The sequence below is a fragment of the Fukomys damarensis genome, unplaced genomic scaffold, assembly GCF_012274545.1.
Source record: "Fukomys damarensis isolate Sample0158 unplaced genomic scaffold, DMR_v1.0_HiC HiC_scaffold_18, whole genome shotgun sequence".
In the NCBI taxonomy this organism is placed as follows: Eukaryota; Metazoa; Chordata; class Mammalia; order Rodentia; family Bathyergidae; genus Fukomys; species Fukomys damarensis.
Window position 1 is genome coordinate 23,221,670 of NW_022900930.1, and position 25,724 is coordinate 23,247,393.

Sequence of the window (25,724 nt, forward strand, 5' to 3'; positions counted from 1 at the left end):
AGGGACCCTAAAAAAAAAAAAAAAAAAAAAAAAATTACTGTACAAGAGTAGCAAAAAGAGTCAAATCATTTAGTTTGTTCTGAAAAGGCAAAAAATAATCCATAAATGAACAAAAGGTAATCAGGCAGTGATAAGTACAAAAACAGAAGGTATGCATCATCCCCAAATGGGGAGATTTTTGTCTGGGCTAGGGATGAGGAGTTTTATTAAGAAATCTGTAGGATTCCCTCACCTCCCATGGCTAAACTCCCCAGAAGTGCAAACGGCCTCCTGTTATCCCATCTGTACTTCTTCCAGTTTAGTATATGTGCTCCCAAAGTGAGCGCCCCATCTCTACTTCTAGAGTCTCAACAAACATTGTACTTACGGCTTGTGTGAGAGCTTGACTTTTCCTTATAGGCATCATTTAATCGTTCATATTCATCTAGGGCCAAAGCCAGTCTTTGTTCCTTCACATGGTACAGCTCCTTCTGTGTCCTGAGTGCATCCTGAGCCACTGAAAGATAGTCCTTGAGCATTTTCTCCTGTTCCCCTCGCCATTGTTTTCTTGGATCTTCTATCTGCGTGGTTTCTGAAAATACATTAGGTGAGTTTTGTTTTGTTTTAGCTTTTAATTGTTTTAGGGATGATTTAAACTTGAGAGACTAGCTAGCTTAAATCCTTGCATCCTCTAAAGAGTTTGTTAACATTTCTAGAGTGACATCTCTACATATTTCTAGAGTGACTTCTCTACATATTTGATACCTTTTGTTTTACTTTACTTAGTCCCCAGCCCTTACCTGCTTCATTTTCAGGCCCTTGTCAACAACGTGTTTTCACTATCAATTCATCATACAGTTGTTACTGATCAGATCATCCTTTTGAGAATTTTCTGGCTCCCTAATGCCTGCAGAATAAAAGCCAAGCTATCTGCTCAGTATTCAAGGCCCTCTACTCCAAACACAGCCTTTCCATCCATGGTTCATGATTCCTTCTTTTACAATAGGACCTTCTATGCTGCCTTCTAGATCACTGCTACTTCAAGTCTAGTCTGCAGACCACCAGCCCATGAACTAAGTTTAACATCCATGCCAATAAGCATGGAAACCAAGAGCAGATATTTTGACATTGTAACAGCAATTTTATTCAGTTATTGTATATCTGCTGAATCTAATAACTTTAGGGCTGTACTTTATGTCTGTTTCTCATTTTTTTACTAATTCATTTTCATTGTATTTCACCAAAATATCAGTCAGTTCATGGTATATTAGAAATTTCAAACAAATAAAAAAACAACAAGAACAACAACTTGTCCTTGCCTTAAGGACAATGCTTGTGTAGTCTAAAGTTTTATACTTCTGTACACTTGAATCACCTGACGACCCCATAAATATTCCCAGAATAAATTGGGGGTGGTGGCAAACACTTGTCATCCCAGCACTACGGGAGGCTGAGGCAGGAGGATAGCAAGCTCAAGCCCAGCCTGGGCAATTTACCAAGACCCTATCTCAATATAAAAAATAAACTAGAGCTAGGGATGTAGTTCAGCTCAAGGGCCCTGGGTTCAATCCCCAGTGTGCATGTGTGCATATTACAGTGGTGCTCATAAATAAATATATATGTATGTATATATATGTATATATATATATATCCCAAAACAATTAGAATCTCTGTAGGTGAAACCAGGTTCTGGTATGTTTAAAGCACCTTAAATCTCTCCAGTGAACAGTAAAGTCTGAGCACCACTTCTCCACACCCAAGCTCACACACTCCATCCTCTCTGAAGTTTCTCCAGTTGCTGTAGCTGTGAGATTGCTCTCTGACTGTAGTTCTCCACAGCAGTTCATGTTAGTTTTATAAACTAACTCATTCTTCACTGTGTGGTAATGCTATAGTACAAGCTGCCAACACGAAGAAAAAAAATGAAAATGGAAAGACACAGATCACGCTATTTTATTTTATAGTAAACAGGTGCATTTCTTTGTGACATGGTGGACCAAGTTGCTGGGGTGCATTGGTGTCTGGCACTAGGGCACGGTGGTGCTCATAAAGGAACAAGCAATGCTTGTGCACGCATAAGAAGGCTGTTGCAGGCTGGTTATGGGACCTCTCCTATGTATACGTGCTGTATCTATGCTATAAAAGACTGGGGTTGTCTCTTGGTAGTGAGAACATCTCATTAAGGAGGCTTCTAGTGGGCTCAGGATCTTTTGTTTCTTTCATTTGTCAGGATTACACTGTTGTTGATTTTAAAACTTTATATATTTCAAACAATGTACTTTCCATATGTTATATTCAGTCATATATTTTTAAATAAATGTAAAATAAAGAAGTAAAAGCTGTAGGATTAATGACTTAAGAATGTCTCCAACACAAGACTATGCCTGAGTATCCCCTCATAACACCAAGTACAAACCAGTAAATAATATGGAACAAATAGAAAGATATCTTTAATACAGAAAATATATGAACCTTTTTTTTCTGGTACTGGGAATTGAACTCAGGACTTCTTGCTTGCCAGACAGGTGTGGCACCACTGAGCAACATCCCCAACCCACATAAACCATGATACAAAAAGTTACACAGAATAGAAATTTAATTTTTCAAAAAGTCTTGATGATGGCCATGATGCAGTAACTGGGTCACTATTAATAACAAGAAAATGGAATAAAATGTATAAAAAAATAGTTTTATGATGTTTAACAGGCAATGCAGAGCTACAATCTCTGAAAGAAGAGAAATGAACTCTCAGATTATCCTACATTTCTGTTGAAAGTAGTTTTTGAACAGTAGTACAAAAGGGAGTAATTAAAACAAAGAAATGAAGTCTTGCTAAAATGTGGGAAGGGGGAAAGACAGACTTCAGGAAGGACATGATAGGTGGAATCTGTAAAGCAGAGTGGAGAAAAAGTACAGAGACTGGAGAAGTTCCACACATCTGCAGAGGAGTTGTATTAAGCCAGTGGGTGACTACTAAAACAACAAGCTGGGGCGGGGGAAGGGGTGCACAAGGACAACTGGAACTCTCCAAGCAGAAGTTCGCCAAGCTTACACAGGGCTATACCAGGTTCAAATTATGGCCAGCCAGAGGGGAAAGGCCACAGTATACACGTGGGGTATTCAGTGGGGACCGCTGTAGTGTTATACCTTAATAATGGTGCTAAACAAGACACACAGTAAGGCTACTCTGAATCTATCAAAAGGCTACTTAACCTTTCAATGCTTTAAAACAGGCTGCTAAAAGACTAACTTTACTGCCTGCTAGTAAAAGTTGCTGATGTGATAAAAAATACAGATAAGACCTACAGTCAGTGGAAAAATCAATCAATAGAAACAGACATGAAAATGTATAGATGATGGAATAAGCATATCTGGATAAAACAGTTACTATAGAACTGAAGATCCCAGAGATAAATCCATACATATATCGTCAATCATACCAAAGGTTCAATCAGGCAATTCACAAAAGAATATATGCCATGTCCAGGAAGCAGGTAGAAACAGCAACATCACTGATTACCAGGAAAATGACAAGTTAAAAACTATGAAGTGATACTGCCACATATTACCTAAAATGGCTAAAATTTTAAAACACCTGAATGTCAAGTGTTGGTGGGGATGTGCAGCAACAATAACTCTCATTCACAGCTGCTGGAATGTAAATTACTATAAACACTTCAGAAAACCATTTAGCCATTACCACACATCCCAGTAATTCAGAAACTTGGTATCATCCATAAGAGTCTAAATGTCTCAATTTCATATATTCATTATAACATGGGTCTTTGGTTATCCTGACATTTAGTAATTATAACAATTTCCAATATTTTATACAGAAATACAAATTGACTCAAAGTATAGCTCTCTCACTTTCCCACCCTGCCTCCTCTGTCCCTTCTTCCCTCCCTGGCTTTTTAGGTCCAGTGAAGCCAGAGGCCATGTTGTATTGTTGCCCTGTTCAGAAGCTCACATGGTAAAGAGTAAAGGAGGCTTCTGGCCAGTGGCCAGCAAGGAAATGAATCTTGCCAATAACCACACAAGTGAGCTTGGAAGGAGATTCTTCTCCAGTCCAGCCCAGCTAGTTGACCCCTTCGAGTCACAGGTCCCAGCTAAGCCTTGCCTAGATTAGTGGCCCACAGAAATCATAATAAATATTATTTTAAGCTACTGAGTTTTGACTTAATTTATGATAAGATATATAATTGATAAATGAATCAAATAAAGTTAATACAAATTGAAATGTATATAAAAACTTCAAATGTTTTTAAGTTATAATAGCTATAGTACTATGTACTCAGTTCTCTCTCAGTATCTTTAGAGATTTTGGCTAATCAATCATATTGCTCCCCGTGTTGGGGAATTGGTATACTTCCCACGAAATATTTATCAACAGCTAAAAGGTACAAAACCCTGACTTAAATGAGTAAAGTGCAATAATAATAACGATGATGATACACCATCAGCATTTTGTGCAATCATAATAAATTATCAACACTTGTTTTGGATAGGTCAGCGGACACACTCTAGAATAAATTAAATACTGTTGTTACAAGAACTCAGCGGGAAAAATTTACATTTCTGAAATAGTGCAACAATTCAAATGAACTACAAGAGGGTTCCCAAAGGTACCTTCCAAGAAGGCTTCATGAAGCATGGTTGTGCTTCATCTCCATCCATTATACACACTGAATAGATTTGAAAAGAATATTTATTAAATGTAAGTACTCAAAGAAAGTATATTATACAAATGTGGTATTTTTTATTAAGACCTATTGGCCTTCGGAGATCACTATATTATAATGCAATGTAATTTGCATGTTGTCTACTGTATTAAAGAAGTAATATATTACATGCTGTTAAAACATGTATCTCAAGGGAATCTACATTCCATCAATTTTATAGATGCAAGACTTTATAGACAGAGAACACAAGAGCTCGTTTGAAGGTATCATTAGATGTTCAAAGGAATGATACTTCTGTCTATATAGCATAGTTCTCTTTCCTGCTGTGCTCAGGAAGAATGAATATGAATAACTTTACTTATCTTTGTTTTTATAAAGTATCTACTAAATTTATTTACTGTCTATTCATTAATTCTGTAATTATTAATCACCTACTACAAGCAACACAGAAGAAAAGGTGTTCAGGCATAATCTCTCTTCCTAAGGAATTTAGAAAATACAGAAAAATTGTATGAATTTAAAGAAAAGAAACAATGATGTTATACTTAAAATAAGTACCTTGAGAAAAGAATGGTTAAGTGCCATGACAATTTAGAGATTAAGGGGGTTCTTCTGGCAGAAAAAGTATGGTATCATGAAACAGGCAGTAATTAAAGAGGGCTTTGAAAGGTTCCAGACAAAATTACCTGGCCCCTGTTTATTTCTTCAGTTATAATTTATCATGCCCTCAGTCACTGAATTTTGATTCCCCCCCCATTAAGTTTATTGGCACATTTAAAGCAAAACAAATTTTTTTTTTTGGTACCAGGAATTGAACTCGGGTCTTTGCACTTGCAGGCAGCGGAACCAAGGAGCCAAATCCCTGGCCCTGAATTTTTATTCTTTATTTCCTCTATCATGTGATGCTTTCTCTAGCCCCTAAGAGGTTTAGGTGGGGACCTTCTTCTTCCAAGAAATTTTTCCGTTTTTCAACATACAAACTCTATCTCACTCCCTTTCTTCAGGCCTGGTTCACTCAGGCATCCTCTGATTATCAGCCCAAATCCCTTGTCATGCATAGTCAGAGCTACGTATTTTGAGAATAGTACCTTGGTGTATCTACTTGTTCTGCCTTGCTCTACAAGTTCGATGCTGATCCTTTCCATATTATATTATGTATTTTCATTTTTCTCTGAGGTTAATGATATTACACTCATTTTAAGCAATTATGTACCACAGAGGGCTCTAAGCAAGGACATAAAATTATCTTAACTACAAGAGGTAACTGAAAATACAATTGCCATTAATCTGCCTCCAAATACCTCACTTTGCTTTGAACATATGTATCCCATCACCCTTACCACTTTTGGATGCAGTTCTGGCAGTCCTCTTTCATGAGTGTCTTTATAAGGTGTGATCAAAGATACAGTAAATGCTGCCGCCATGCACCATCCAACAGAAAGGAAGGCTTGTAAAACTGTAACGGCGTGTCCTCATCCACCTTATTCACCAAATCTGGCACCACGTGATGTTTAGAACTTCCCCAAAGTAAGAAATAACCATGAAACGTAAATGTTTTGAACCAGTTAAGGACATCAAGGTAGCTAAGAGAGCAAGACTAAAGACACAAAAGAGATGGGTGCTGTTTCACAAAGTGGCAAGAGTGATAGGATAAATGTGTTCTAAGTGAGAGGGCATACCTGGGGGGGTTAATGGCAATATGTTTTATTGTGGCTTTTAAAAATGTAAACATACCATATTTTTATTACCCCTTAAACATTTCAGGAAGATGATTAGACAGAAATGTGAGTTTCTACAGAAACAGTTGATATGATGGTGCAGAAATCTTTTGTAATGAAAGTTATACATTCCATGGAAAAGGCAATTTATAAAACATTGTATAATATAATTTTGCTTGAGGTACAAAATATATTTAAAGCTGTGTATGTATCAATATGAAAAAGACTAGAAAGACACATATTAAAAGATTCATATTAAAAGATTCAGAATAGTTACTTAACTCTGAGTCATGTAAATAAAGAAAAGCATGCTGAAGGACAAAGTGAGGTCACGTCTCTGGGGAATGTGAAGATATGAGTAAAAGGGCAGAGAAAGAAGGAACAGTCTGAAGTAAGGAAAAAAGAAGTTCAATAAGACAGTCATACTTCATTATTTCTAGGTAGAAAAAAAGGATACTGAGAAGTTCCTAAATTTGACAAATAAATGAAATATATGTTACCACATTTTCAGAAGTCGCCATCACTATTACCATATAAGGCTTTAAAAGTTTTTCTTTGTTAAATATTTTAATAGCTTATTTGCCTACGAAAATATAAAGGGTGAAGTAAGAGAAAGATGCAGTAGAAGGACCCAACATTTATTTTCTCTCCATCTAAAGGAAACAAGCCATACAAAACACTTAAGAAATTTTCATCAAATCTCAACACAGTACATGTTGCAGATAAACTAATACAGAGGTGTTTGGTTCAGAGTAATAAAGTAAGCACATGTGAGCCAACATCTCTCAATGATTATAACTAGAAACCAAGACAGAATATAGAAAACGGCCAAAGGAGGACTCTAAAAGTCAGTAACAGAAAGGAGGATGAGGAGGAAATCTAAACAATCCGTGATAGCGAGTACTGTTTTTGTTGTTTTATAGCTACATTCTTTCTTGATTCTCCCCTATATCCTAGAACTGCAAATGGGCTCAGATAGACAAAATTGGATTGGGGATTTAGCTCATTGGTGCCGTCACCTGCCTCACAAGCACAAGGTCCTGAGTTTGATCTCAGGTATGGGGGTGGGAGGGTGGGGGTGTGTGACATAGGCAAAATCCACTCGTCTGAGGATGGAAAGGGAGGGAGGTATTTCAAAATAACATTCTTGTGAATTGCTCAGGGCCATCCCAGATAATATCTAGAAACAAACCTGTGAACCCACAACAGGCAATGGGGACAGCAGCAATCCAACTTACACTCATTTTCTCCCAGCTCTCCTCTGGAACAAACCCAGTCATGGAAAGTATTAAACAGTACAACAAGACTAAAGCCTCAGTTTACTGGGCAGAGAGAGATGACAGAGGGGACAGAGTTGAGGAAGGAATACTTTAAATCTGTGTGTGGGTTCACCCTTAACTTACTGAATAAATAATCAAATAATAATCAAATAAATAATAATCAAATTTTATAATATCAATAATAATTTTAATTGTCAATAATAATCAAATAAATAATCACATTTTGAGAACTGAACACAACAGTATAGACAACCAAACAGATCCTAGTAACTTCTGGGTGCTATAAATGCAAGGCAGACCAAAATAGTCTTCCAAGGCTTTGCAAATTAAACTCCTTAGAATAAGAGCCCATAGAAGACTAGAGATGACTTTCTGTCTCAATCTAATCAGGTTGATTAACTGCCAACAACATCAATGACAAAAAAATTACTCCCCAAAAGTTTTAAGTGTGCCCCAGAGTAAAAAAAAAATCAGGAAAACAAAAAAATCTTAAGGGCAAAGACAATCAACATAAGTCAATCTCAAAATGACAGAGATATTAGAATAACCAAGAATTTGTGACAGTTACATAGCCATATACTCAATGAAGTAAAGACAAACACTACAAAATGAACAAATATTTCACTTGTTCCAGTTTCGTGAGAAACTGGAAAAATGTTCTAAATAAAACTTTTACAATTGTATAGTACAAATAAAAAAATCTTAAAGGAAAGAGTGCAATAACAGAATTAATATGATAAAGGAATTACTTCACAAAATGAAACTCAATATTCTTCATATGAAGATAATACAATCCAGAGTGTGTATAACCTGCAATCAGTAACATCTCAGTTAAAGAAAGCATGCAAAGAAAACTGGAATATGTTACCTAAGGTCAAGAGAAAAATACAACACTAAAAAAAGACCCTCAAACAACTTCTGCTAGAATCAGCAAGCAAGGAGTTTGAAATAAAAATGACAAAATACATGAAAGCTCCAGGAAATCACATATATAACAGGGAAATATTTGGAAACTGCAAAATAAGAAAATGAACGGCAATCATATAAGAGAAAAGTAAGATCTCAAAAATTAAATTCTTGTTGGATGAAAATACTAATAATTGCAAAATTAACAATGTTTTAAAAATATAGATGGAATTTTCATGGCAAGTGATCATATTCTGGGGCTGAGCAAAAAAACTGACAATATCATTAGAGAAGAAAATAACAGATCAATATTCCTTATAAACACTGTAGACAAAAATTTTAACTAAATATTAGCAAACTGAATCCACAACTACACAAAAAGATGATATAGTCAGCCTTCCATATACATGGCTTCTGCATTCATGAATCCAACTAATGGCAGGTCACAAAATTAGGTCATTAGGGCTGAGGAAGGATTTACTATAAAGGAAAAAGAGAATCTCTCCTGTGCTAGAAAGCATCTGGGTTTTTGGTCTTTTTTTTTTTTTTTTTTTTTTTTGGTACTAGGGATCAAACTCAGGCCCTTGTGCTTGTGAGGCAGGCGCTGGAACCACTGAGCTAAATCCCTGGCGATAGAAAGCATCTTTATCTTGATTGAGGTTGTAGGATGCTAAAATATGTGCATTATGTATGCAAGACTTAAAATTGTATCCAAAAAATAAAAGTACCTAGAAATACAAAATGAAAATTCAAAACCATGAAACCTTCTTGAGAAAAAAATGAAGAAAACTTAAATAAATCTGAAATTATACCATGTTCATGGTATCATCAAAACTGCCTTCAGATACTATCAAACATCAAATAGGTTCTTTTGAAGAAGAAAGTAATGAACTGATTCTAAAATGAATATAACAATACAGAGGATCTAAAATGCCCAGTATAAATTTCAATTTAGAACAACAAAGTTGCAGGACTTACATTTCCTGACTTTGAGATTCATCGTATCAACCAAGATGCCCTTCAATAAATAAATGTACAGAGATGGTATATTTTACACAATGGAATATTATTCAGTTATTAAAAATAATACAGTCCTTTCATTTGTGGCAACATGGATGGAATTGAAGGTCCTTACGATAGTAAAACAAGTCAGACACAGAAAGACAAATGTCATATGTTCTTGCTCATTTATGGAAACCAACGTCAACTTTGTAGATGGAATGGGAAAGAATAGTGGTCACTAGAAGTTGGAAAGGGCAGAGGTGAGGGGGAAGAGGTGAGGGAAAGAAACTCAATGACGGGCACCAAAAGCACAGAGAGAAAGAATAACTTCTGGATCTTCTTTAACGTAATAAGGCAAAAACTGAATAAAATATATATTTTAATATTGTAATATATTTCAAAATAACTGAAAAACTACAAAATTCCCAACACATAAAAATTTTAATACTTAAAGAAAAGTGCTTATTTACTTAATTTAATCATTATACATTATGTACAAGTATTGAATTACCATAATGTATCCAATAAAAATATATACATCTTTAAACTCTTTAAAAGATATCCTAAATTCACAATACTCAAAGATGGTGCAGTTTTAGAATAAGAAACAAATAGTTAAATGAAATTGAGGAAACATACATATACTGTGTAGTCAAATGATTTTCAACTGAGGATCTTAATTCAAAAGAGGAATAAAAATCATATTAACAAATGGTTCCGGAACAATCTGATAAACTATAAGAGAAAAAAAGATGTAGACGCTTACTGCACATAACACATAAATATCTGCTCATATTGGATCATATATTTGACCATAAAAGGTAAAACTAGAAGAAATTATAGGACATCTTTAGAATCTTGGAAGACTTCTTGGACAAATCACAAAAAAGAACTTCAAGAGAAAAAGAAATGTTATAGTGAACTTCATCAATATTTAAAATTCTACTGTTCAAAAGACACCACTAAGACAATAAGTAGGCAAATGAAAGACTGGAAAAACAAATCTTCATAATACATACATCTGATAAGAACACACAGAGAAAATACAAAGAATTTCTGTAGTTCAAGAACAACAAAGCCCGGGCCAGGGATTTAGCTCAGCGGTTCGGTGGCCTGCCTTGCAAGCACAAGGACCCGAGTTCAATCCCCGGTACCAAAAAAAAAAAACAAAACAAAAAACAAAACAACAACAAAGCCAAATTAATCTAATTAAAAACCAAGCAGGGTCAGGAATTTAGCTCAGTGGTTTGGGCGCTTGCCTCGCAAATGCAAGGACTGGAGTTCGATCCCCAGCACATAAAAACAAACCAACCAACCAACACGCAAAGGCTATCTGACTAGACATTTCCCCGAAGAAGATATACAAAAGATACAAAAGAAGACATGAAGCCCAGGGATTTAGCTCAGTGGCGCCATGCCTACTTTGCAGGATCAACGTCCTGAGTTGGATCTGTGGTCCCTGGGATTAAAAAAGAGAGAGAGAGAGGGCCGGGGCTTTAGCTCAGTGGTTCCACCGCCTGCCTTGCAAGCACAAGGACCTGAGTTCCATCTCCGGTCCAAAACAAAAAAAAAAAAAAAGAGAGAGAGAGAGAGACAGAAGATATTTAATATCATTAGTTAACAGGAAAATGAAAATCAAGACCACAATATATCATCTAAGATCCTTTAAAATGGTCACTATTTGAAAAAAAACACACATAAAACAACAACTTATGAGGACATTGAGAAACAGAAACCCTTGTGTGTTAGTGGTATAAAAAACAGTTGAACTTCTTCATTAAAACAAAACTCTGAGCTGGCTGCAGTAGTGCACATCTGTAATCCCAGCTACTGAAGATGATGGGACAGCAGGACAGTGAATTCAAAGCACACTGGGCAAGTTAGAAAGACTTTGCCTCAAAATAATTTTTTTAAAAGGACAGAGACATCTCAGTGGTAAGAGTGCTTGCTTAGTATGCATGAGGCCCTGAGTTTAATCATCATTATCGCAAAACAAAAACAAACAAACAGAACCATGATCCAGCCATCCTACTTCTGGGTATTTATCTAAAACAACTGAACAAGATCTTGAGATGTTCATATACCCACATTATGCAGCATCATTTATAGTAATCAAGAGTTGGAAGGAACCTAAATGTTCATCAAATGAATAAAGAAAATGTAGTATACACCTGCAACAGAATGTTACTGAGCCTTTAAAAAGAAGAAACCTCCATTTTGTGCTACAGCACAGATGAATCTTAATGACAAATGCCTATTTCAAAAAATAAATGACTTATCTAAACAAAGTCAAACTCAAAATCATGAAGCAAGCAAGGAGTGGGAGAAAGGGAGTTGACCTGTGGGTATGAAGTTTTAAGCTAGCAAGCTGAAAATTTTCTGGAAATCTGTTGTACAACTAAGTGCACTGAGTCAGTTAATACTGAAATGAACTGCACACTTATGAATGTTAATGGACTAGGGATGGACTTCAGGGCTACAGAGCTTGCCTGGCATACACAAGGCCCTGAGTCTGATTCTACCACAAAAGAAAAACAAAATAATTAAGATAATAAACTTTATGTATTTTTTGCCACAATAAAAGAGAGGACTTATATAATAATGCTTATGGTAGCTTTAAAAAAAATTACCAGAAACTAAAAACAACTAAAATTGCAGAACAGATTTTAAAAACTGGGATCTGCACAGAATACGAGTCAGCAATAAAAAGGAGTATTCTAACATATAAACAGTATCACAGATGAATATAAATAAGACTACTGTTATATCTTCATTTGTCTGCTGTCTATTTTTAAATTGGGTTGTTTGTCTTTTAATATTAATTTTTCAGGATCCTTTATATATCCTGGATATGAACTCTTCGTCAAATATACTTACTAAACATATTTTCCTCCTTCAATAGCTCAGCTGGTAAAGCACAGGACAGCAGACGCGATAAAATTATTTTCCCACGTTACTGTTTATCAGTAGTGTATTCTTTAAAAACATGTTGGGGAAAAGAATGTACTTCCAAAATCAAACATAGTCCTTTTACATTAAGTTCTGAGATAGGCACAACTAAACCATGGTGATGGAAATATACACAATGTTTGCAGCAGAGGGGAGGAGATGACTGCAAGGGATAGAGCTTACCCTGAGGAATATTTTGTATCTGGAATGGGGTAGCAGTTACAAAAAGAGTATACATTTGTCAAAGCTCACTAAGAATACATAGTATCTGTGCAGTTACATGTATGTAAATAACACCCCAATAAAACAAAAATTATGGTAGAATTCTGACTTCACTAAAACGTGATTTCCTTCTGGTTATAATAATATCAAAATCTTAAAAACAATCACCTTCTAATTACCTTCTAGGCAGATGCAAATACCCCCTTAGCAATGTCTACACCCCATACTACACGTATATACTGGAAGGTGAGTGCTAACATTATAAAACTTTAGGCCTAAAATACCTATCACTGTCAAGGTCAAATAAATTTTTTTTCCTGAGTACTTCTAAATATTTAAGAGGGTTTCACAGGAGTAGTATTAAATAGCCAAACATTCCTTATTTTATTTTTTATCTAAATAAAGAGAACAAGATGCTGAAACTATATGTCAAAACACAACATATGTGTGAACCAGCTGTTATAAGAAGATAATGCCATTTGTTCCCTAAATTACTTCACAGGAATGTCTTAAATATTAATGAGATAATGTCTGGATCCTTTTCAGTGAGTAAACTACTTGCTGTAGGTAATTTGGGTATTTTAGGGTACAGTAAATCCATCAGACACTAGGGTACGATTATTGTACTGAGGCAAAATGGTAGATGTAGAAATTTATAGTCTTATAATCAAGTTTTTATATGTTTAGAATGGTGCTTTCTGAAGCATAATTTATACATAGAATGCATTTTATTTCCTTTAAAAATCAGTATTTATGAGTTTAATAATAACCATTTCCTTCCATTTAGCACTTAAGAAGTTATTATGCTAGGCATCTAAGATAAAAGAAATGCAAGTTATAGTGACTGCCCTCAACACCTCACAGTTTAGTGAAAAAAAAACATATAAATAAATTTGAATGCAATACAGCAATGATTTTTAAAAACTCCTATGTAACTGGTATTACAGAAATACCTAGCTAGGCACCTAATCCAGAAGAGGTGGAGAACGGCAAAGCCAGGGGATGCGCATCACAGAAGGCCTCTGGGAAAGCAGTGGCACCTGAACAGACTCACCATAGAAAGATGTGGCAAGGGTCAGAGGCTGCACAGAGCTCTAAAGTTAGGCCAACAGATACAAGAAATCAATGTACCTTGAGACCATTAAGTGAAATAAATCAGCTTCAATGTCCCATGCTTTCTCTTATAAGAGAAACTCAAAATATCAATAAAGGACAAAATAAAAGATAACAGGAAAAAGGGAGAGAGTTCTTTTGCAAAAGCAAAGGGGACCAAGAGATGGAGAGAAGTTTATAAGAGGGGACAGGAAGAGAAGGGGATTTAAAAACCCAATTAAGATGTGTTATTGGGCCAGGGATTTAGCTCAGTGGTGCTATCATCTGCCTCGCAAGCACAAGGAACTGAGTTCAATCGCCAGTACCAAAAAAAAAAAAAAAAAAAAAAAAAAAGATGTGTTATGTGCACTACCAACTCCTTATGAAAAATGTAATCACTGTGTGTTGCAAATAAGTACTAATAAAAATAAACAAGTTTTTTAAAAAGACAGAAAGCCAAAGAAGAACAGGTACTGCTGGAAGATTCTCCAGGGCCAAGCCCCAGCAGGAGATGAACACAGCTCAGTGAGGGCAGACTGGGAAGAACCATAAGGTAAGCAATCAAACACGTGCATCTGGAACTCTAGAGACATAAGGTCCAAATCTGATAGCCAGCAACCTGAAGGAAGCAACCAAAGTCATCATGCAAGAAGATCTGTGGTGCGCAAATGGAGAAGACCATCACAGAAATCCTGATGGGAGGAACAACTGAAGAAGGGACAGGCAAGAGAAATCTGGGCAAGGGCAATCAGGTAGTGAAAAAAGAAATTCCAGTGGAAGGTGTCTAAAGAAATCTAAAGAAGCAAAGAGCAGGAAGGAATGACCCACAGTGACAGGTCCAGGAGCACAAACCTGCAGTGTTGTTTGCCTTTAATCACCTGTAAGGTCTCAGAAGACTTTTAGCCAGGGTGGCTTCCGAGACATTAAGAGTACCAGAGAAAGTGAAGTTCATGCAGACTGTGGGTTTCAGTAAATGGCTATGAAAGTAAGACAAAGGATCAGAGTTGGCAAGGAATTGAGGTTGAAAGAAGGTTTTGAGAGGGTGGGGACAGATGTATTATTATTTGTTTCTTCTATAGTTTTTTTAGCTTCTTTTTGAAAGATTTCAGTGCTTATACATTAAGACAAAATAATTATACATGTTAGAAGAAAATTTTAGATCCAGGAAGTAACTGGTAAAAAGACCAAAAAGGAGAAAAGGATGAGATAAGAAATGATTAAGAAGAACCTGCAGGGTGGGTATAATGTCCACGAGAATTCTTCTTCCACTGAGAAAGAAGCAAATGTCTCACAGGTGGATCTGCATTACCACACAGTTTATAGGTGATGGGAGGGAAGATGAGCAAATTTATTTTCTCATTTTGATACCATGAGAGAGAACTTCTATTTGTTGAACCAAGAGAGCTAGAGCAGCATCTGGTTTCCCAAATATTACTTTAAGGAAAGAAGGGTAAACTTTATCCACCTAAAATAAATATAAAAGAGTTAAGCAGCTACACATTTCAGATAGTCCACTGAATTACATGAAGTGACGGAGAGATGAATCACATCTGTTTAAAATGAACTTCATTTTATCAAGACTGGTTCTTTTCATTCATGATGATAATGACATTTCGTTGTTAATCACTGATATATAATAATATGGTAGCAAGAAAGGTTTATTAGAAAACAAAAAATTAAAAGCTAACTTTTAATTAACACCAATTTAGCACTCAAAAGGCCCTGGGTTCAATCTCTAGCACTGAAAAATCAAAAACAAAAACAACAACAATACACACACAAGAATTCCTTACGGAATTTTTAGAATTTTCAGAAGAAAGCCATCACTAATGAATATCACATAAAACACTTTTCTACAATTATATTACTCCAAAAGATATTAAAATGTATGGTTTGCAAAATTTTTAATATAAGAATAGGCCTAAGAGAAACAAGAATATAGGGAATAAATTTATTATGTATTCCATAAAACAAAGTGAAATAATTATTCTTAAATGAAATAAATATTCATGTAGAAATCAACATATACACAAATCTATAAAAAGTACTTCAAGTAGGTGCTTTTAAAAGTTATTCATGGCTACAATAATCCTCTACCTACCTTTACCACAATGGATGCAAAACCAGTTAAAAAGATGTTTGCCCCTTCCAGCCACAAAAAAATCAGGAAACAGAAAAAAGAAAAAGGGTTTCAGCCTCTTCTAAGCTATGCTGTCTTTCAGAGGGCTGATGAATGTCAATCCTCCCCCATGGCACCCAATCCATACCAGCTGCATCTTTAGACCACATTTAGCCCCCAACCAACTCTTTCTGGGTCAAAAGAGGAGGGCCCCTAATCTGCTGGTGCAGGGGACACAGAAAGAGAAACCTAATGCCTCTTGATCTCCAAAGGCCTGCAAACCTACACTGAAGAAGAAAACTCGTTCCCAGCTCAGGAGCCACAATAGCCAAACAAACCACCAGACATCCTCTCTCCCTCTCGTCTCCAGAAAGCCAACCAACTCTGCATAACACAGCAAACAGCAAAGTATCGGTTAAATATTAGTCATTAAGAAAACAGAGATTTTTAAAATAAGAAAATACACTCTGTAAAATGCTTACCCTTTTGTATAACTAGGTTTGGGAGAAACTTACTATTGATGTGATCGATGTAGTAGACACCAATTTGAGGGTCAAATCCTGCTTCCCATCCCCATGGCAGTTCATCCCCAACACAGTCAGCAAAGGACAGGGGCTTTGTTAACCTACGGCAGAACAAATACACGATTTTTGGGAGTCAAACCACACAAGTCAAAATTCAGCAGAATCACCACAAATTAAATATCTAGATTGATTTCTCCTTTGTTCTTGTTTCCAGAACTTGCACCTCTGCAGCTGAAATATTAAAGAAAAAAACAAGGATGAAATACAGAAGGGAATATTTAAAAAGAACAAGTCATTTCTTATGTCATTTCCAGAGATCCCAGCTTAAGACTGGAGATAAAACTCTATGATAAATAAATCAAGCCATGTTAAATCGCCAAGCTGCGAGTAAGGAGGCCTAAAATCCAGTCTAGCTCTACAGAAAACTCCTGTCCCACTAAAAATAAACATCTGTTCAGGATTCAAATATTGGCATTATAGAAATGATATTAGTACACTTAAAATAAGAATATACATTAAGCATACTAATTTCAGATTTGGGTGCTCTGATACAAATTAACTAAACTCTCAACTATCAGGTTTGATAAGGGTTTTCCTTGAAAGGAAGGACAAACATGACTTAATTTTATAGGTATCTTGTATATAATGGTCACTCAAAAGTTTTAATGGAACAAAACACAAAGTATTCATATATCAATATATTACTTTTGAAACTTTTTAACATTTTCTCTTAAACACATTTTTCTTTAAAACTAAACTTTTTTGTTATTTTATTTTATTTATTTTTTTTTTAACTGCTTAATGCTGATCTGTAATGAGATTTTACATGTTTTGTCCTTTAAAATGTCTTTTCACACAAATGATACCGAAGATCTTGTTTTAACTTTTTTTTTTTAATTTAATTTTATTGAGTTTATTGGTACATTTTAGGGATACAGTACAGTTACATTCATTGTTGGGATCATGTACCTTTACATGGCAAGTCTTGATTCTCATTTTTTCCCCTTACCTCTGCCCTCCCTTTTTTGTTATTTTATTTTATTTATTTTTTTTTTTTACTGCTTAATGCTGATCTGTAATGAGATTTTACATGTTTTGTCCTTTAAAATGTCTTTTCACACAAATGATACCGAAGATCTTGTTTTAACTTTTTTTTTTTATTTTAATTTTATTGAGTTTATTGGTACATTTTAGGGATACAGTACAGTTACATTCATTGTTGGGATCATGTACCTTTACATGGCAAGTCTTGATTCTCATTTTTTCCCCTTACCTCTGCCCTCCCTTTTTTGTTATTTTATTTTATTTTATTTTATTTTTTGAGATAGGTTGGCCTTGAACTCTATGTAGTCCAGAATGGCCTGGAAATTGCAGCAATCCCCCTGCCTCAGCCTCCCAAGTACTAGGATTATAGGCATGTACTATTACGTCCAGCTAAAACTAACTTCTTTAAGACTATTTAAAACTAACAAGGAAATGACACAGTTTCCTAAGCAAGTAAAGTACTGGTTTCAGACATAATTACAGATCTATTTTTTCCTCACTCATTTTCACTTTTGAAATTTTCCTTAGTTGCTGGAGCAGCCATGGCAAGTTAACATTATAGATTAGTGAATGCCTTGTTGTAGGGTGGCCACCATCAATCAACATGCCTTCTAATTTAATATGCTGCCATGACTAACCTGGTTCTTACATACAAAAGCTCCTGGAATCTCTTTTATCCATATTAATGAATATCAAAGGTCTCACTGCACACCTGAAATATAGGTCATTTTTAGAATTGCATCATTTATCAGAATAACAAAGTATGTCATTTACCCACCAGAATGCTGGGAGTATAACAGGAAAATGATCCCAGGCCTAACCCGCAACAGCCTTCCAAGAACACCAAACACCAACAATGAAAGGAAGGATGCCTTTGTCTCACAGCCTTCCCATAGCATGAAATTCCCTTCTGGAGATGACTCCAAAGACACTGGCCTTTGAAACCAGCTCAGCCAACAGAAGCCACAGTAAAGGCAAACAGCTGTGGACACTGACACATTGGGAGACCTCTTAATGGAGCACCTCTCTGCTTCAGTTTCCTTCTCTTGAGTGCTGAAAACACCCCTCACAACCCCTCCACACACACATCCTTTCCATACAAGTTGACTAAGACAATGCAAAAATAAAAAAGAATAAACTTCAAGCAGTGTCAAGAACATGGTAAGTAGTCACTTAAATGTTAGTTAATTGTCAAAATAACATGGCATGTGAAGTTGTTATATTTTAGATTTAAAATGGCCCCAAACCTTCATGTGTTTAGAAGGTGCCTGGATTGTGGAGGTACCATAGCCAACTTGGTGTTGGGAGGTTAAGTCTATCAGAAAAGGCAGGTCACTGTCCGTGTGGCTCAGAAGGGTGTACCGCCCTTCCCAATTCCTCTCTTTACTCCCTCTATTTCCTGGCTGTCATTCAGTGATAGTTTTTCTCCAAGTCGGGCCCTTCTACCATGCCACCAACCATGCAAGGATTGAAACTTCTAAAATGTGAATCAAAATGAACCTCTCCTTTTAAGTTGTGAGTGTTGGGTACTTGTCTCAGTAATGAGAAAGTAGGTCAGAAGTCTCTCACTTACTCCTCAGAGAAACTAAGTTAGGCAGCATAGTATTAAGGAGCAGCTCTCAAAACACAGCCCTCAAAACCAGGAGCAGCACAACAGAAATGCAAATTCTTGGACCCTGAGGTAGACCTACAAAATCAGAAACTCCAGGGTCGAACAATGTGTGCTCTCCAGGCAACTCTGCTGCACATTGAAGTTTGGGAACCCCTGAGTTAGAAGTTAAGAATTTGAAATTTGGTACCAAAAAATGAGTTCAAATCTTTATTTTGTACCATACTCACTGTATAACCTGGAGCAAGTTATTAGCTTTAAAAACCCTGGTTCACTTATCTAATTTCCAAAGCGGGTGGGGGCTTCAGAGAGATTTTAAAGTTCAAATGAAGACCAAACAGTGCAGTGCCTGGCCACTGTAAGCTTCACTATATTAAATAAGCGAAAAGAATCTCAAAGATGTTAAGCAACGTGCCCAAATACGGCAACTTGCCACATTTACTTTATAATCATGGAGTCCATTTGAACTCAATCTGAGTTTTAAAAAAAAAAAATGTACCTCTTAGAATTGTGCTCAAATTCCATCTCATATCATAAGCTGTTCAGGAAATCTGGTTTTTCTTTTGATAAAGGAATTAGGTATCATATCAAAAAATCCCACACCAGAGGAAGTGGCCTTGTCTACATCTATTGTCTCTAAGAACGTCTCTTTTACTATCTCCATAAAGTTGAAAAGATTTAAGCTTCTGTGCCAGGTACCCTGCACATGAGTCCCTTTGAAGACTCTTTCCCTATCTCCTTATCAATGATGTCATAAGGCACACAGAGCTTAAAGAAATGACGTATGAGGAGATATGAAAATGTAGGTCTAAGTGACAAAAGAGAGATCTCAGGGGCCAAGGATTTAGCTCAGTGGTCCGGTGGCCTGCCTTGCAAGAGCAAGGACCCGAGTTCAATCCCCGGTACCAAAAAAAAAAAAGAGAGAGAGATTTAAAGACAAGTTTTATCTGCCATCAAATCAACATCTATAAGCATGAGTTTGATATAAATATATTTATTATTCTTAGACGTTTAGTAAGTTATAAAAGTTTCAAAACATGTCCTATGATTACAAGTTATGGTAACTTGATTACATCTGGAAATAATTCCATTTTCTCATGAATTTGTCAGTAGATAATAAGCAGTTAATCACCATTGTTATAAGACTAAAATTACAGAATTATGAACTCAGTGACTAATTCAGAAGTTCCTATTGCTGAAAATTTCATACAATTTTTTTTTTGCAGTGTTATTTTAAAAGCAAATTTAATACTTTATTTTCTGTATCTGGAAAACACATTCTTTTCTGCCTTCTATCAGTAGATAAAACCATTAAATATCAAAGTTTAGAACTAAACTCTTATCCAAATTAGAAAATAAAAATAGAATAATATCCTCAGCTGCCAAACAAACAAAATCAAAGAACCCAATTATACCGCTATCTTGATAAAGGAAAAATACTATAATAATCTATAAATATATTCAATCCCCACCCTCACTGGGGAAAAAAAAAAGCCTTAAGCCTTTCCTCAAACCTCCTGGCTCCTCTTTGGACATTCACTTCTTAACCATCTGCTCATTCTAATCTGCAGATGTTAAATCTAAAGGACTGTAAGAGGCCCTATCAGAATCTCCCTGCTTCCACCTAACCTTAATTCTTCATGAATACACTCTTGACAGGCAGTGTCTGTGGGTGACTCACCTTTGAAAGAGCACAGGGCTTACACTGTTGGCTGTGGGACCCAAATATATTACTTAGAAAAACTGCATTGCTTACAATATTCTACATCCAAAAGGTCGATTTGTATGTATATTAATTACACTAGTAGTATAAAGCATTTACCAACATTATCACATATCATACATATTTTAATATATGCAAATGTGAGAGTGAAAAAAGCTTCCTAAAAATCTACAAAGTAGGTAATAATTATTATCTCCATTGAAAAAGCTTTTGTAGGGAAAATAAAAACCTATCTGTAGTTAAATGAGCGTGCGTTGAGGCAACACAAAGCTCTCTCCGTAGTCAACATTCATACTAAAGGCAGTAGTGGCTGCAGACTGCTGCCAAGGCTTTCACACTTTTATAAACCTTCACAATGGATATTCTGAATGAGAAAAAAGCAAAGACTAGTAACAAATAAAGGGCACTTAGCAAAGGCATGCAATTCTTAAATATTTGACTAAACATACAAAGATGCTTTTAAAAAAACTTACCCTCTTAAACATGGTTTATAGTCAGAACAGCTATTCCTAAGTAAAACTACATGATTTATGCATATATTTCTTAATCATCAGGTTATAAAATAATTTCCTTTTAACTACTTATAGTGTCTGCCTATTCTAGTTATTAAAAGTTTATACTAAAAAGGCCAAAGTTTTGGATTACAGTTCCCACAGAGGTCTTGGACATAGACTCAACCTGAAAATACTGTTTAGTGTAGTTCTCAATCCTAAGGGTGTAACCAATTCAACCCAAACTTATTAAATCACAGATTGATGAAGCTACCTCCAGTTTCCAACTCAGTAGATTTAGGAGTGGTCTGAGAATTTGCATTTTTAAAAATGATGCCGCCACTGGAATCACTGATTAAAGTATACAAATTATATCCATAAATAACCCAACCAGGTGATGGAGAAATGGAAAACAATATCAAATTGAAAACAAACCTGGGGATAAAAATACTATGCATCAGAAATATCTACCAGGGAAACTAAAACATTTAAACATACGAAATGGTTTGATAATCCTTGGATTTGGAACATTTAATTTTAAGTAAACATTTCTTCAGAGGACATGTAACTAATTTTAAAGTAAGATAATCAGCAACAGAGCTTCCTTTTACCTTCATTTTCTCACATACAGGAAATAGTAACAAGGGCTGTCAATATCAGTCATTAGGGAAGGGCAAACCACAGCAGACACTTACTATAATAACTTTAAAAACTTGAAAATAAACAAGTGTTGACAAAGATATAGAGATATGGGAATCCCGTACATTGTACACTGTTGGTGGAAACGTAAAATGATTCCTCCTCTATAGGAATACTTTGGTAGTTCCTCAAAAACTTAAATATAGAATTATCATATAACCCAGTTCCACTCCCAGACCTGTTCTTAAAAGAAATAAGCACTCGAATGAATAGATATATGTGCATTTTCATAGCAGCATTATTCACAATAGCCAAAAGAGTGGAAGTAGCCCAAATTTCTGTCAACAAATGAAAGGAAAGGATACGTGCAATGGCATATCGTTCAGCCGCGGAGTACTACTTACACTAAGCCGTGGAAGAATATGCAGAACAGGAGGCTGAGTGAAAAAGCCAGACACACAAGGTTACATATTGTTACACACGACTGTATGAAATGGCCACTCCACAAATCCATAAAAGCAGGAATAGCAAAAGGGGTGAATACAAAGTATTTAATGAGTACTGTGGAGTGATGGGAATGTTTTGGAAATAAGTACAGGGTGAGGGTTGCACAGCATCGTGAATGTCCTAAATGTCCTTTACTCTTCATTTGCTCACTTCTAAATGTTTAGTTTGTATGTTTTGCCTTAATAAATTATTTTTAATAGTAACAAGTATATAACAAAGCCAAGATGCCAAGCGAATAAAACATTTTCACATGAGGTAACAGAATAATAAAAGCATGGGAAAATGTTGAACATCACTAATAATACAAAGAAATGCCAAATAAACAATAATGAGGCTTATTTTTAAGCCTATTAAGGTATCAAATTTTTGTTTTGCTTTGCCTTGTCTTAAAGACTCATGTCTAGTGAGGATGTGGGGAAATCAGTTATTTTAATTCATTGCTATTGACTTTGTAACTCAATACAATCCTTTTAAGAAAGATTTGGCAGTATTTTTTAAAAATTAAAATTGTCGATTCCATTTAGCCTGGGAATGCTATTCTTTTTTCACATCTTATTTACTAGTGCATATTGGTTATGCAGACTAATGGGTTTCATTTTGGAAAGCAACATGCACATAGCATATTTTAATCACTGTCACCACCCAATAACTCACCAGGAAGGCTATTCTTGTATAGGCTTCTATGCACTTTGTATATCTACTCAGTTCTCCAAGAGTAAATTGTCACCACAGGCATCTGCTGCAGCTCCCTCAGCCCTGGCTGTTACTGGTCTCTCTAGCACAATGCCTACCTCATACATAGTTGGTGCATAATAAATGTTGATTGAATACATGAAAATTAGGAATGAAGATAAAAATTTTAAAACAATTATATGATGGGGGCATTGTAAATTATTCTTTGAAGATTTTTCCATTATTCAGATGTAATAATGGTAAAGGTATTTATTCAAATAACAAGATGAAGCTTGAATCAGGATGATGGTTGATAAATGTTACCTGACATCTAGAACACAAAAATTCTTTAGTACTGCATCAAAATACTTGGCCTCATGATTTATATTTACTTCTTAAAATTATACTACATTAAACAGCTTAATGAATAACTTAACATAAAACATGTACATACTTAGTTACAAAGGTGTAACAGAATTTATCTCCGGTGTTTCACTAATTCAGTAAGTTAAACAACAACAACAACAAAAACTATTTTTACTCCACAGAGGAAAACAGAGCAAGCAGACACTTCAACCTGAACTCTTTTCTAAGAGTCAAAACATGTTTGCTTGTTGGATTATTCTGTTTTGAAAAATCATTTGAGAATTTAAGTGGCTATGCCAGCCAAGAAGGTAGGAATGTTGAGAAAGGAAGAGGACTTAAAGGATTATTGTCCAAACACACAAAAATCCACTAAGGCCGGTTCACTCCCAAGCTATAGTTAGTTCAACAACATAAAACCTATTTCACCACAGACAGTAATCATGTAAAGTTGAAGACTAGAGATGCTTGAGTACTCACTCTGGAGAACATGCTCCAGTCAGAGCACCAGTCTGCTACCCCTCTTCATGGACAGCTCCATGTTATATGCAATCTCTTCTGCAAGGAGGTTAATTAAATGATTAAAATGAGCCCATACTACTTTCATCAAAATTTATGGAACTAGGAAGATTTTTTTTTACTCTTTTTAACCTCACTAGCAAGAGATAATCCCACTCAACAATATATGTTTCACCTCAGGCTATCTTTTAAAATAAAGATATGTATGTGTACACATAATAGAAATGCACATTTTACAAAGTGGTTATGATATAAAATAACTATACATATAAACTATTCTATAATTTTAAATTTAAAAGCACATACTTTATACATGTATGAAGAATACATAAAATACTCGGATAATCTATTATTATTAAAGTCCCTCTTTCATTTTTTTATAGAATAATTACTCATGCATACAGGTCATAAATTCATATACTTTTAGAAAACATATAATCAAGCTCATGCTATACTCATTTTCTGTGCCTTAACTCAGTATTTTAGTAATCTCTAAATGAGTACACATTTAAATTTACCTCAGTTTTTTGTTTGTTTGTTTGTTTGTTTGGTTTGGTTTTTTGAGACAGGGTCTCACTATAGTTGAGAATGACCTGGAACTCACTATGTAGCCCAGGCTGGTCTCGAACTCACAGCGATCCTCCTGCCTCAGCCTTTCAAGTGCTGGGATTACAGGCATGCGCCACCACGCCCGGCAACCTGTTTTTTTATATTTACATACAGTAAGAATACAGCCTATTATTTAACTGATTATACCTGATAAACATTAATTTCCTTCAAGAGAAACCAATATTTAAGTGAACACACAGGTAAATATTTTCAGCTGCACAAGTATTTTTCAGAATAAAGTCCTAGTTGTAAAAAATATACATACTTTAAGTTACAAAATGTCATTATGTATGAGAAGTATATTTTATAATTTTAGCATTTAATTTTTTAAAATTTTGTAGAAGTTCTCCACATGGACTTTTCTAATTTGCAGTCTCACTCGCAACAAAAGTGAAGGTACATATTACCCACATTTCACATCACCCCTAGATATCATCTGGGAGTAGGGTAATCTAATAACTACTACAGATTGAGTATCCCTTATCTAAAATGCTTAAGACCATCAGTATTCCATATTTAGAACTTTTAAAATCTACTTGCATGTATATAAGATATCCTAGGGATCGTACCCAAATCTAAACATGAAATTCATTTATGTTTCACATATAACTTATACACATAGCCTGAAGGTAATTTTATAAAATAATTTCAATAACTTTGCACATGAAATGAGATTTTTTATAGTATGAAACTTTCCACTTCTGGTTTCACATCAGAGCTCAATCAGTTTTGGGTTTTGGAGCATTTTGGATTTCAGGCTTTTAACTTGCAGATGTTTCCCTTGTAGTAAGACTGTAACCTTCATATATATTTGCTTCTTTTGTATACTAGTCTTTTTAAATTGTGCTATTTGTCCTCATTAATCTGTAGCAACTCTTAATATATTTTGGATGTTAATCCTTTGTCAAATTGCAAGACTTTTGCAAGGATATTACTTATCCACTAACTTCATTTATAATGAATAATAGATCAATCATTTAAACAACAGTAAGACTAGATAGCCAAGTAGAGGACAAAAGCTAGATCCCATCTCTCTCTCTCTCTCTCTTTTTTTTTTTTTTTTTTTTTTTTTTTT

At 35.2% G+C, this 25,724-nt stretch overlaps 1 protein-coding gene across 2 annotated transcripts in view; it reads right to left on the bottom strand.

Moving 5' to 3' along the window:
- Positions 1–25,724, bottom strand: part of Wwc2 (WW and C2 domain containing 2) — a 180,478-nt gene that overhangs the window by 98,216 nt on the left and 56,538 nt on the right. For both annotated transcript variants that reach the window (XM_010641066.1, XM_010641067.3), the window contains exons 2-3: positions 16,465–16,574; positions 368–571 (exon numbers count right to left, since the gene is read on the bottom strand). In XM_010641066.1, the coding sequence (XP_010639368.1) occupies positions 368–571; positions 16,465–16,574 (314 nt within the window). The remainder of the gene's footprint in view (positions 1–367; positions 572–16,464; positions 16,575–25,724) is intronic.